Source organism: Entelurus aequoreus, linkage group LG09 (assembly GCF_033978785.1).
Source record: "Entelurus aequoreus isolate RoL-2023_Sb linkage group LG09, RoL_Eaeq_v1.1, whole genome shotgun sequence".
Taxonomy (NCBI): Eukaryota; Metazoa; Chordata; class Actinopteri; order Syngnathiformes; family Syngnathidae; genus Entelurus; species Entelurus aequoreus.
The window spans coordinates 54,122,117-54,136,673 of NC_084739.1; the positions used below are offsets into that span (position 1 = coordinate 54,122,117).

Below are 14,557 nucleotides of genomic sequence, written 5' to 3' on the forward strand. Positions count from 1 at the left end.
AGCGTCCCAGGTACACCCAGCGTCCCAGGTACACCTTCCGCCATGCCATACCCTCCATATCCCGTTGGACTCTGCATGGCAGGAACGTCCTTTTCCCAGAGTCAGGCCTAAGCCTGACCGCATACCATTTTCTCTATCTTACTGCCCAGTTGGGGTCTTTACGCTTAATCAAGAGCCAGTTGCTGCATTTTTCGGCAGCACTTGACATGGACTTTATAACCTGTTGGAGGGAGCGACCCTTCACCCCCATTTTTCTCAACAGACTGGTGGTAGATGTGGCAACAAATCCCCTGCATCCCACCTCTACTGGGAAATTGTTGGAGACAACAAGACCATGTCTGGCCGGAGTGTTGTAGCCATTATTTCTGGGGGAAACACAAGCTTTTTATCAAGGTCCACTTCCAATTTCCAATCTCGAGCCGACTGCAGGGTGCTTGCATCATTTAGTGTTGTTTGATGCTCTTGATGTTGGCCAGCTGGTACAAAATGTGTAAAGTGGACTTTTCCTGCTGGTGTTTGTGGGAGACGTGGGAGGCGAACCGCCACTCTGTGGTGGTGCGCCTCTGTTCCAGTGTTGATGCAAGCTCTATGAGTACTTGGTTATGCTGCCAAGTATAGCGTCCTTGGGTGAGACTTATAGTACACCCTGATATGATATGCCTTAGAGATGCAGGTGCTTGACACAGGGAACAGGCGGGATCTTCTCCGTACCAGGTTTTCAGATTTAGGGGGGACGGAAGCAGGTTGTACGTGGCTCTGATGATAAAACTCAGCCGTGCTCTTTCTATCTGCCAGATGTCATGCCAGTTGAGCTTTTTCTTCTCCAGGCTTTCCCAGTTGGTCCATCTCCCCTGCTTGGCCATTGAGACGGCTTTAACATGTCGCTCTCCATCCTCCTGTCTCCTGACTTCCTCTACTACTAGCAGTCTCTTCTGCTCTGATGTTGCTTTGTGCCATAGGGGAGCTTTTGGGATGAGTCCGAGTCCTGCTCTCCCATGCTGTACTTGCCCAACCACATCTCTGAATTGAAGAGCAGACTTTGCACTCTGAACAGCTTCTGATGGAATCCACCTCCTTCCCGCTGCTACTCGGGGGGCCGCTGTTCGAATGACTGCATCCTCAGTTTCAGTTAGCGTCATGACCAGCCTTGCTTTGGTGCATTTGAACTCTTCCACCAGACCTGAGATTGGTAATTCCAATTTGCCATGCCCATATAGTTGATTCTGTGTGTTCTCTCTTGAACAAAACCGTGTTGTTAGCAAAAAGTACTAACTTTAAGTCTTTTCTATCCTTACAAATGTTGTTTATATAAAGATTGAACAGTTTTGGTCCCAGTATTGATCCTTGGGGTAAGCCACTGGATATATTTAGCTTTGTAGACATGTGTTCACCAAACTTCACATTTTGCTCCCTGTTGTAAGTTGAGGCTGTACTTGGGAGAGCGAACTTCTATGGTGTCTTCTTTCAAGCCGCTTCTCTGTCAAGCACACCATCAGTAGTTCCACTTTTTTTTTGTGGATGGATGTCCGCCTTTTGTATGTTGTTTGGCTAGCGTGGGAGCTGTTTGGTGCTTCAGTAGGTGCTGACTGGCAGTGCTGTGGCCGAGCTGCCTTGCAGGTCGGCTGCACAGTCTGTGGTGTTTTGTTTCTTTGGTTCGATAAGTGTTGTCCGCTTCTAAGACCAGATGTTTTGGGGCAGATCTTGCAGGGTTTTAGTTCTGGCATAGTGGAGGCTCCTAACTCTTCTTTTTCTCTCTTTATGACGAGGGCCCACAAGATACACTGTAAAAAAAAACACTTGGAATATATTGACATAGTATAGGACAGGCCTGGGCAATTATTTTGACTCGGGGGCCAAATTTAGAGAAAAAATGTGTCTGGGGGCCGTTATATCTATTTTTAGGAACACTAATACAAAAACTCACAATAATGTCTGATCGAATGCTACTAACGTTATGACAGACCGCCTTAAAAAACGGAATGGAATTTTTAATTTTTTTTACTGAATGAGACTCCCAGAATGTACATGAAAATAAAGAATGTGGGACTCACAATATTAACTATGAAGGATAAAACACTGAATATTGACAACATATGAACGTCACACCCCCTCTCAATCGACATATTTTACAATAAAGCGAAACGCAACAAAAATGCAACAAACACAGCGAAATATGAACGCGAAGGGTAAAAAATAAACCCACCTACGATCTGATACAGTATATCTGATATATCGCTAAGCTTTAGAACTTTGTTGTAAAAATCTCCTTTCGCGTCTGTCCCTGACATCCAGGCTGGCCGCTCTGGAAACACTCTGTGGAAACGCTCCCCACCCACATTGCTTGGTGCCTCGTCTGAGCTGCTGTGATTACCATAGTAACTAGTATATTATGCAAAAGGCCAGATTCCATCCATTAAAATACTTTGTATAGTTCAAGACTTACGGTAATTTGAAAACATCACTGCACATCATAATGGCAGCTACAGTTTCCATCTTAAAGATCTAAAAAAATTATTTGGGAATGTCCGGCGGGCCAGATTGAAAAGCTTAACGGGCCGCATGCGGCCCCCGGGCCTAAATTTGCCCAGATCTGGTATAGGATTTTAAGTCAAGTGAACACTTTAATTTGCAAAATGCTGAGAAGACTCATTAAATCTAATTAACTCAACTCTTACTATTATTTTGCTCAACTGAAAAACTGAAAAACTGAAAAGCGAAAGTTGTTATTTTAATTTTTACGTTCCCGCCAACACATACATTTGCGCATGCGCTGTCATAATTTGCATGGAGGTTCACACTCCATTCTAGAAGGTGGCGTTAATGCATCTAAACGCTGTTTTTTAACTGCCATGAAACAACAACAGAAGAAAAAGGAGACCATTGGCGGGCCTGTGGGTGCATTTGAATTTGATGGTACGATTGTACACGAGGTAAGTGCAGATTGTATTCTGTTTTAATGAGTATCTGTGCTCTAAATTAAATTCAGATCTGTTAAGGAGTGTAATAAGAAACATTGTAAGGTTAATTGTTTGACAAGGTGAGCATTTAACATTACATGCTGACCGCCTGGTCACGAGAGCTTAATACAAACAACTAGAATAGAAACAGACTCCTACATTTTCGACAATGGTCTTTAACCTTTTTTCTCCCGTTAAGCTCCAACTGTTGAATTGTGTCTCTGCAAACTTTTTGCATGTGACAGCCAGGGGCGTCACTAGCTTTTAAGGACAGGGGGGGCTTAGCCCCCAGGAGATGCAGGATGCGAGCGAACGTAGTGCACGAGCACAAAACTTCACAAACGGCTAACAAAGACTTAGAAATTAGTCATTGTTATTATTATTATTTCAGTCGGTTTAGTTTCAATCTGTGTTCAGTACAACAACAAACATGGGTTTGCACAGTGACATTTTGTTTACAGCATCAACAAGAAACAATTACTTGCATGATCCTTCAAGATACACTGAAACACAATGAAAGTCATGGCATTAGCCTCTATGTTATTAAAGGCCTACTGAAATGAAATTTTCTTATTTATACGGGGATAGCAGATCCATTCTATGTGTCATACTTTATCCTTTCGCGATATTGCCATATTTTTTCTGAAAGGATTTAGTAGAGAACATCGACGATAAAGTTCGCAACTTTTGGTCGCTGATAAAAAAAGCCTTGCCTATACCGGAAGTAGCGTGACGTCACAGGTTGAAGGGCTCCTCACATTTGCACATTGTTTACACCAGCAGCGAGAGCGATTCGGACAGAGAAAGCAACGATTACCCCATTAATTTGAGCCAGGATGAAAGATTTGTGGATGAGGAAAGTGAGAGTGAAGGATTAGAGTGCAGTGCAGGACGTATCTTTTTTCGCTCTGACCGTAACTTAGGTACAAGGGCTCATTGGATTCCACACTCTCTCCTTTTTCTATTGTGGATCACAGATTTGTATTTTAAACCACCTCGGATACTATATCCTCTTGAAAATGAGAGTCGAGAACGCGAAATGGACATTCACAGTGACTTTTATCGCCACGACAATACATCGGCGAAGCACTTTAGCTACGGAGCTAACATGATACCATCGTGCTTAACTGCATAAAGAAACAGAAGAAATAAGCCCCTGACTGGAAGGATAGACAGAAGATCAACAATACTACCAAACCCTGGACCTGTAACCCGTCAATGCTGTGCCGCCTGGCGAAGCCTAGCAATGCTGTTGCTAACGACGCCATTGAAGCAAACTTAGCTACGGGACCTCAACAGAGCTATGCTAAAAACATTAGCTCTCCACCTACGCCAGCCCTCATCTGCTCAGCAACACCCGTGCTCACCTGCGTTCCAGCGATCGACGGCCTGACGAAGGACTTCACGACGATGATCGGTGCGGTCGGCGGCCCGGAGACGGAGGAAGTCAACCCAGACAGGTGAGGACAGCGGCGCGGCGGCGGACGGCGTTGTAGCTTTCGACGACACCCCAGCCGCCATCAGAGTCGGCAAGAAATATATATTTCCCCAAAGTTACGTACGTGACATGCACATAGCGGCACGCACGTACGGGCAAGCGATCAAATGTTTGGAAGCCAAAGCTGTACTCACGGTAGCGCGTCTGCTATCCAACTCAAAGTCCTCCTGGTTGTGTTGCTTTAGCCAGCCGCTAATACACCGATCCCACCTACAGCTTTCTTCATTGCAGTCTCCATTGTTAATTGAACAAATTGCAAAAGATTCACCAACACAGATGTCCAGAATACTGTGGAATTATGTGGTGAAAACAGACGACTTAAGCTGGCCACCGTGCTATTCCAAAATGTCTGCTTCAACCCGTGACGTCACGCGCAAACGTCATCATACCGAAACGTTTTCAGCCGGAAGTTTCCCAGGAAATTTAAAATTGCACTTTATAAGTTAACCCGGCCGTATTGGCATGTGTTGCAATGTTAAGATTTCATCATTGATATATAAACTATCAGACTGCGTGGTCGGTAGTAGTTTGAGGTTTCAGTAGGCCTTTAATTCACAACATAGAGGCTAATGCAACAACTTTCGCTCACAATACAATAATTGTTTGTTCCCAAATATTTTGAAGTTGCACATATTACATTTTGGGCACATATGTGACTAAAATGGTTGTAAATTCAAGCCCTGGAAATATTACTTAATTACTTGATTTAAAGTAATATCTGGATCGGGATAATTTGGCTTGTATATAATATATTTATATATATATTATGGCAAGCCGTTAAGGAAATTAAATATATATGGAAGTCTGAATAGAAATGAGAAACATTTATATATACTGTAAATAAGAAAGACTTAGTCTGCTGATCTGAAAAAGAGCCAAAGCTGTCAAAGAGCTGAGGGACCATCTTCAAAGTGCAATTCTGAAACAAATAATGCAAACAATAAAATGTAACTTCCAGGGCTTGAGATTAATGTAGTCCCGTCGTCCCGGGGGCGGTAAAAAAAAATGCACGGGACGAAATTAAATGCTCCCCGGGACGATGGCTTTTAACCATTTTTTTTCTTTTTCTTTTTATTTATTTATTAATTTTACATTTTATATTAAATGTCTTGGTTTTTCCACCCTCTGAAAATCCTATGCAATGTTTATCAAGCCATCCTATAATAATACAACAGCTATTAATGTAACAATACAATAAAACAAATATATTTAATGATGTTGTTTTCATTATTTTAACAATAGGCTAATGTATATTACTTTATATAGATTCTACAAGAAACACAAAACTTAAAAACTAAATGATTTACAATTGCAGACACAAGGTTCTTGTTCTGCAGTGCTGTGTGCTAATGTGCTTCGTACACCTGCCAGACCGCAAGCAAGGTCGCAGAGAAAATGCGGACTGGATTTTGAGTGATGTGGGCATTTTCTATATGAACAAGTGGAATGGATTGGATACCGACGCACTAAAGGGGCTCTCTACCTTACACTATGAAGTGAGGGGAAACTGAGTGAATAATGACAGGTTATATGATTATTTATTTAAACTCGGGCCACTTTATAATGAATATGTCGGCATGTATTTGTAAAAAAAAATAAAATAAGTAAAAAGATTTTTTTTTTTTTTTTTAACACCAAATTATTTAAGGGGGCTTAAGAACATTTTAGGGGGGCTTGAGCCCCCCTAAAATAGGCCTAACAACGCCAATGGTGACAGCTAAGCCTATCGAAGATGTCTTCAATGAGAGCTCGCTTGGCAGCAAGATAGCTTCGTTAAGAGGGTTCGATGAGAAGCTTGTTAGCTTATCAATTCGACAACACTTCACATTCAGGAGCACCACACAAAGAGTCAGGATATCTTGTATTTAAGATACCTAATGACACTTTAGCCCTCAGGCATGAATAGTATTGTTTAATTTCTGAAAATGTATTTTTCATTAAGATGAGTGTTTAAATTCATCCTATGGCGTGGTGGGTAGAGCGGCCGTGCCAGAAACCTGAGGGTTGCAGGTTCGCTCCCCGCCTCTTGACATCCAAATCGCTGCCGTTGTGTCCTTGGGCAGGACACTTCACCCTCAACCCCACTACCGCTCACACTGGTGAACGAATGATGAATGATGGGTGGTGGTCGGAGGGGCCGTAGGCGCAAACTGGCAGCCACGCTTCCGTCAGTCTAGCTGTTGCTACAAATGTAGCTTACCACCACCAGGTGTGAATGAATGATGGGTTCTCACTTCTCTGTGAAGCGCTTTGAGTGTCTAGAAAAGCGCTTAATAAATCTAATCCATTATTATTATTATTATTAAATGTATAAACTGTATGTGTGTATGTATATGTGTATAGATATATAGATAGATAGTACTTTATTGATTCCTTCAGGAGAGTACTGTGTGTGTGTGTGTGTGTGTGTGTGTGTGTGTGTGTGTGTGTGTGTGTGTGTGTGTGTGTGTGTGTGTGTGTGCGTGCGTGCGTGCGTGTGTCTGTGTCATCAATTAAGGTTATTCTAGAAAAGCTTGTCGATCAGTCACTTACGAGGGACTTGCTGTGTTATCAGCTAAGTTCTATAAACAAATGATCTTTTTAAAGCCACCACAAACAAGGGCACACTCAACTCAAGGGGAATATATATTATTTGCATTGTTTTTGCCTGATCAGGTGAGTTTTTATAATCTCCAATTCATGGTCCAAATTTTACTTTAAATATTTATTTTTGTTGACTTTTTTCATTAGGCTTGTGCTGTTATTCAGGGTTTGTCAAAATAATTTGATGAACACATTCTTAAACTCTTTAGATGAGTATACACCAAAATAATTAAGCTGTACATAAGGAGAAAACTTGAATACCCTTTTAAAACAATTTAATGATCAAGTAAGTAACCTAAGCAATTTTAACTATTGAATTTATTTAGATCTAACACTTTTCATTCTGCTTTAGACGTCTGATATACTCGCCTGCAGTACAAGAAGGCTACAGCACCTATTTATTAAGGACATATAAATGTATATAACTTAAGGCAAACGTCTTTTCGTGTCGTCCTCGCCAGTTTCGGGTCCTAAATGGCAGTCAAAGTGTACCAACTTGTCGAAATACCTACTCAGACTTCTTCTGTCCAGGTGAGATGCACGATTTATGATCTAGAACAGGGGTCACCAACCTTTTTGAAACCAAGAGCTACTTCTTGGGTACTGATTAATGCGAAGGGCTACCAGTTTGATACACACTTAAATAAATTGCCAGAAATAGCCAATTTGCTCAATTTACCTTTAACTCTATGTTATTATTAATAATTAATGATATTCACACTTAATTGAACGGTTTAAAAGAGGAGAAAACACGAAAAAAATTACAATTAAATTTTGAAATATAGTTTATCTTCAATTTCGACTCTTTAAAATTCAAAATTCAACTGAAAAAAAGAAGAGAAAAACTAGCTAATTTGAATCTTTTTGAAAAAATTAAAAAAAGAATTTATGGAACATCATTAGTAATTTTTCCTGATTAAAATTAATTTTAGAATTTTGATGACATGTTTTAAATAGGTTAAAATCCAATCTACACTTTGTTAGAATATATAACAAATTGGACCAAGCTATATTTCTAACAAAGACAAATCATTATTTCTTCTAGATTTTCCAGAACAAAAATTTTAAAAAAAATTCAAAAGACTTTGAAATAAGATTCAAATTTGATTCTACAGATTTTCTAGATTTGCCAGAATAATTTATTTTAATTTTAATCATAATAAGTTTGAAGAAATATTTCACAAATATTCTTCGTTGAAAAAACAGAAGCTAAAATGATAAATAAATAAATGATAAATGGGTTATACTTGTATAGCGCTTTTCTACCTTCAAGGTACTCAAAGCGCTTTGACAGTATTTCCACATTTACCCATTCACACACACATTCACACACTGATGGCAGGAGCTGCCATGCAAGGCGCTAACCAGCAGCCATCAGAGGCAAAGGGTGAAGTGTCTTGCCCAAGGACACAACGGACGTGACTAGGAAGGTAGAAGGTGGGAATTGAACCCCAGTAACCAGCAACATGAAGAATTAAATTAAAATGTATCTATTATTCTTTACAATAAAAATTTTTTTTTACTTGAACATTGATTTAAATTGTCAGGAAAGAAGAGGAAGGAATTTAAAAGGTAAAATGGTATATGTGTTTAAAAATCCTAAAATCATTTTTAAGGTTGTATTTTTTCTCTAAAATTGTCTTTCTGAAAGTTATAAGAAGCAAAGTAAAAAAATTAATGAATTTATTTAAACAAGTGAAGACGAAGTCTTTAAAATATTTTCTTGGATTTTCAAATTCTATTTGAGTTTTGTCTCTCTTAGAATTAAAAATGTCAGGCAAAGCGAAACCAGCTTGCTAGTAAATAAATAACATTTAAAAAATAGAGGCAGCTCACTGGTAAGTGCTGCTATTTGAGCTATTTTTAGAACAGGCCAGCGGGCTACTCATCTGGTCCTTACGGGCTACCTGGTGCCCGCGGGCAACGCGTTGGTGACCCCCGATCTAGAATAAGCTTACATGGAGCAAGGGAGCAAGAAAGCTGCAGACCACTCAAGGTAGTGATCACGGCGCCGCTATAAATAGTTTGTCTGCATTAGCGCTTATAATAACAATATCACTATATATCCATCCATCCATTTTCTACCGCTTGTCCCTCACTAATACTTGGTTGATATTCAAATCACGAAATGTAAATGGAGTATTCCAAAAAAAGTGCAGTTCCCCTTTAGGTAGGGACCTAAACAAAATTTCAAGTCACAGCAAAAGTTACATCTAAATGTGCTTTTATCAAAATTACAGAGCATTATAAATGTAATGCCTGGCAGCTAAAACAGATCATTGTGCAATTATTAGGATTTTTTTAACACATTCCTCTCAAATATTACGATATGATAATTTTAATTTGGGGTATTTTCTATTATGAAATGAAGCTTAATTGCAAAATGCTGAATCCGTAAAGAAACTATTGTTACCTGGTTCAGTTCCTCATCATTGGCCACAGCAAGCTTAATATGTCTGGGAGTTATTCTGCCTTTCTTGTTGTCTCGTGCAGCATTCCCTGCCAACTCCAAGATCTCAGCTGAGAGGAAGAAAAAAGTGTAAATCTCTTACACACCGTGTCTTAATGTTTATTTTCACACATGCACCCCAAACTAGTGACTTCATACCCTTAGGGACAGTTGAGTAAAACAAAATATTCATTACTATCTCTGTTGAGGAACATTTGCAGTGCAGTGGGAATAATACCTGAACACACATTATGCTGTGGTGTGCCGTCAGGGCCAGAAAGGCCTTCTTTGCTGGCCTAACATAACCAGATATCATGATAATAATTAAAGATAAAAGTTGTTTTTAGTTTATAGAGTTTTTATCCAATTAGAATTCAGCAAGCTTATGTTGCCATGCTGTACCAAATCTGCCAGACGCCTTCAGATTCAGCAATGCGGGCGTCCGTGCGCTGTAAGAGAACGGGGACATACAGTGATAGACAGTTGCAATAGCTAATCAGATCACGCGTTGTTGTCAGTAAGGCCTTCTAGATGGCCTAAGGCAGATATATAGTGATGTATGGAGCCAGGTAACATAAGAACTCCATTACCCAGCATGCCACAGTAGTGGAGAGCATGCACAGTAGCCCCGTTTAGGTTGTTTAATGCAGACATGCCGGTGTGGAGTAAACTTTAAGAACTCAGCCAACACGCCTCGTCTGCATCTTTTATGATTAGACAAGACAACACGTATATTTGCAAGGCCATTTTCAAGAAGGATATTTAAAGAGAAACTACATCTTGTGAGAACATCTCTGTCGATGAAATGTAAGTTCAGATATTTTATTTCTTTATTTTTTCACGTTTAAAATGTTTTTTGCAATTTTAATTTTGACAGTACTACATAAGATATGTTTTAATTGCTGATGCAGGTTTATTGATTTTTAAATGCGCCAGAAAATAACCTGTTTTATACAATGCGCAGTAGTGTGTAAATGTGTTTCTGTATAGTATTTCTCCAGCAATGGACATGTGGTGACATCAATTATGGTATTTTGAGAGGTAATCATTGAAGTCGGACATCACTGAAGGCCTAGGTGGGAAACGCGCGGCCCGCCACTGACATTATGAAATGTGGGAGATACATCTATCCATCCATTTTCTACCGCGTGTCCCCTTTTGTGGTCGCGGGGGGTGCTGGAGCCTATCTCAGTTGCATTCGGGCGGAAGGCGGGGTACACCCTGGACAAGTCGCCACCTCATCGCAGGGCCAACACAGATAGACAGACAACATTTACACACTAGGGCCAATTTAGTGTTGCCAATCAACCTATCCCCAGGTGCATGTTTTTGGCGGTGGGAGGAAGCCGGAGTACCCGGAGGGAACCCACGCAGTCACGGGGAGAACATGCAAACTCCACACAGAAAGATCCCGAGCCCGGGATTGAACCTAGGACTACTCAGGACCTTCGTATTGTGAGGCACATGCACTAACCCCTGTGCCACCAGTATATAAATATTAGGGCTGGGCAATTTGATTAAAGATCATGATCAAGATGAATTTGAGTTTGATCATGGTGATCAGCTGTTAGCATATATTACCTCGATCAAGCATGGAGGGAACGTCTGTTAGAAGTTAGTAGTAAACAGTAGGGAAGCCTCAATGCTCAGTATAATCCTGCACGGAACAATCCGCCTTTATTGACCATGATCCTGTGTGTCTGTGAATGTGTGTATGTTTGCGTGTGTTTATGTGAATGTGTTTGTGTACGTGTGTGCGTGACCGTCCCTGTCCACTGTCTCGAAAATCAGGCTCGCCCCACCAAAATTAATCTCTAATCAGCGTTATGCCTCTTTCCCCTTACACAGCTGGAAGTGCAGACCAGAAGAATAAAACAAATAATTGTGTCTAACACTAGCATAGAAGTTAAATCACAATGTTGAGAAGGAGCAGCAATTTTATAGTGACGCACTTTAGTCTGACTGCAGCTCACCAGTAATCCTGCCCTGGATGCGGACTCGAAGGCAGGCACAGAATGTCTTTGTGAATGGACTACTGTGTTGGTCCCGATTGGGAGAATAAACACACCCACTAATTTAATCAGAAAAATAAATTGTTATATTTAATATTTTTGAATCAGACTTTTAGGAGACGCCGTGCCTCTGTTGGTAGAGTGGCCGTGCCAGCAACCTGAGGGTTCCTTCCGCCATCCTAGTCACGTCTATTGTGTCATTGACTTCACCCTTACTCCCGATGGATCGTGGTTAGGGCCTTGCATGGCAATTCCCACCATCAGTGTGTGAATGTGTGTATGAATGGGTGAATTTGGAAATAGTGTCGAAGCGCTTTGAGTACCTTGAAGATAGAAAAGCGCTATACAAGTATAACCCATTTACCATTTTGTTTATGTTTGCGCTCTGATTCAACTCAGCAGATATTACATGTACTACAGAAACTCTGCAGACACTTTTTGTTTAAATCATTTTTAGTTTGTGAATAAAAAACATTTTGTCCAAAAATAAACATTAAACGTGTTTTATGTGTTGGTACTAGAGGATGGGGAAATACACAATTTTTAGATGCATAGCAATTTGGACATGAACGATTATAAAATCCGTTAGTAAACGTCAATAATCGATTTATTTATTGTAAATAAAGTAATGCAGACAGTTCTAAACATTTGGCTGACTGCAGTGAGCCACCTCATCGAGAGATCTGACCAGCTCCATTATTTTAGGGCACTTATGTTCCAGATTTTCACACATTTCCATTAATTCAATATATGTGAGGAGAATTAATTTAAAATGTTTTATTTAAAAATGTCGTATTACAAATGCACTGTTTTTAAAAGTTGCAAGTGATAGACGCTTATTTAGTGAAAGGAAAATATGTGTAAAACAGCATCAAGATACATAATTCATAGATGCATTAATAATCGAATCGTGAAGTGAAGTGAAGTGAATTTTATTTATATAGCGCTTTTTCTCTAGTGACTCAAAGCGCTTTACATAGAGAAACCCAATATCTAAGTTACATTAAAACCAGTGTGGGTGGCACTGGGAGCAGGTGGGTAAAGTGTCTTGCCCAAGGACACAACGGCAGTGACTAGGATGGCGTAAGCGGGGATCGAACATGGAACCCTCAAGTTGCTGGCACGGCCGCTCTACCAACCGAGCTATACCGTGAAGTGCCCAAAGATTCCCACTTCTATGTGGTACACATTATTTTACAGTAACTCAAATTCAAACTGCACTTTAATGTATTTTCATTAAATATAAGCTACAGGATTTGAGTTTTAAAAACCTCCATAATCTAGGTCACCGCTGGTTGTTTGCCAAACCACTAGTGAGAAGCACTGATGTATCAAAAAAAAAAATCAAAGAAGACAAATAATAACTTACCATTTAAAAGGGTTATTTGTAAGTGTTAACCTGAAATAAAAGTCTTATAGTATTTAGTACACCACTGATACTTTAACTGCAGAATGAAGTTTGTGATGACAAGCAAAATAACAAAATAACTTTGAGAAGAAAAACAATTATATTCTTTACCCACAAAAAAACGTACTGAAAAAGAAGCAAAACAGTGGCCCTAAAATCAAGCTATGGACCGTAGCGTAGGTTCCCTGTACCGTTGCACCTCTAGTAAGCACAATCATAGATACAAACAAAATGGCACTTGTCAGCTGTTAGCATATATTACCTCGATCAAACATGTCAGAAATGTCTGTACAAGATACTGCATTAGTAAACAGTAAGGATGCAGTGGTACACGGTATAATCCTGCACAAGATAGTCTGACTTTAATAAAAAAAAATTGTGATATTCATTGAGATCTGACGATATGAAAAAATAAATCGTAATAATTTTTTTGCCATATGGCCCAGCCTTAAATGACATTCAAATAAAAGCTTTGAGGAACACATCCTGTAAATAGTCACATAGCGCTATTGCAGTACCTGCCAAGTATTCGATGACTGCTGCCATGTAGACGGGTGCCCCCATGCCGATGCGATACTTGTGTGTGCCTGTGCGCAGATACCTCATCATTCTGCCCACAGGGAAGATGACCCCCGCCCGGGCAGAGCGGGACAGCTTGGTGGCCCTCTTTTTTCCCCCTCTGGCAGACATCCTGCTCTGGAGCAAAAGATGAAATAACTAGGGGTGTTCCAATCAGGGTTTTATGCTGCCAATTCCGATCATCCATAAGTGCGATACAAATACAGCCAATACATATCACATGTATTAACTGTACATTTTTCAATGCATTGTCAAACCTGTCAATAGCGACCACTCAAGGGAAACAGCACAAGTGGCCAGACAATTCCAGACGGTTAGTAATACCATTTACATTTTTAATTACCGAAAAACCGTAATTTATTAATGCATTTTAGGCAACACTGCTTGTTCCTGTTAAACTGAAGCGCCGCAGCGCCTGCACATGCACACTAGAGCCGTTCGGTTCAAGCAACATGGTGGCGACTACACAGACTTTGCTTTGAAAATGTTCCCTGCGAGTAAACGGAGCCGATCGCTTCGTTTCACGTCATTTCAATCGCTTCTACTTCCGTGGAGTCTCGGTGTGCGATTAAGGGCGCAATGTTGTTGGACGAGAAAAATATTTTATGTTGCAGTTTCATTTTGAACGTGCAACTAGCGTCCGTCTGTCAGCTGCTCAGACTGAGTTACCATCCAGCAGGCGATGTGTCGCGAACGTTGCCACAACTTGTTTATAAAGTATTTAGTTTGTTTACTGGGATGCTCACTCTTCCTTTAATTTAACTGCTAACTTTATCAGTGTTCAAATAACATTATTACTAGCTAAATGTTTTGTCATCTCATCGAATTGAACGCAGGCTGAGTTGTCAGTGAGTCAAAGAAAGTGCGTATTAGATGTGAGAGGTATCACTCCAGTTTATATTTGTTGGCCAAACTGTTGGACTGAAGAACATAGTTGTTGGAGAATAACAAAGCGTGTTTATTTGACTTTATCTTCATTAGCCAAACTGCTTTGTGTTTTATATTGATAGCAAAGAGTAAACAGCAAATGTTTTACATTACTTGTGTTTTTAAATTCCACAAAGTAATTAT

General features: G+C 40.1%; 1 protein-coding gene across 4 annotated transcripts in view; it reads right to left on the reverse strand.

Annotated features, from left to right (window-relative positions):
* LOC133657509 (core histone macro-H2A.2) overlaps positions 1-14,557 on the reverse strand; it is a 49,881-nt gene that overhangs the window by 14,673 nt on the left and 20,651 nt on the right. For 3 of the 4 annotated variants that reach the window (XM_062058943.1, XM_062058940.1, XM_062058942.1), the window contains exons 2-3: positions 13,426-13,603; positions 9,452-9,558 (exon numbers count right to left, since the gene is read on the reverse strand). In XM_062058943.1, the coding sequence (XP_061914927.1) occupies positions 9,452-9,558; positions 13,426-13,597 (279 nt within the window). In that variant the 5' untranslated portion in view covers positions 13,598-13,603. The remainder of the gene's footprint in view (positions 1-9,451; positions 9,559-13,425; positions 13,604-14,557) is intronic. The other variant, XM_062058941.1, reaches the window with a different exon arrangement.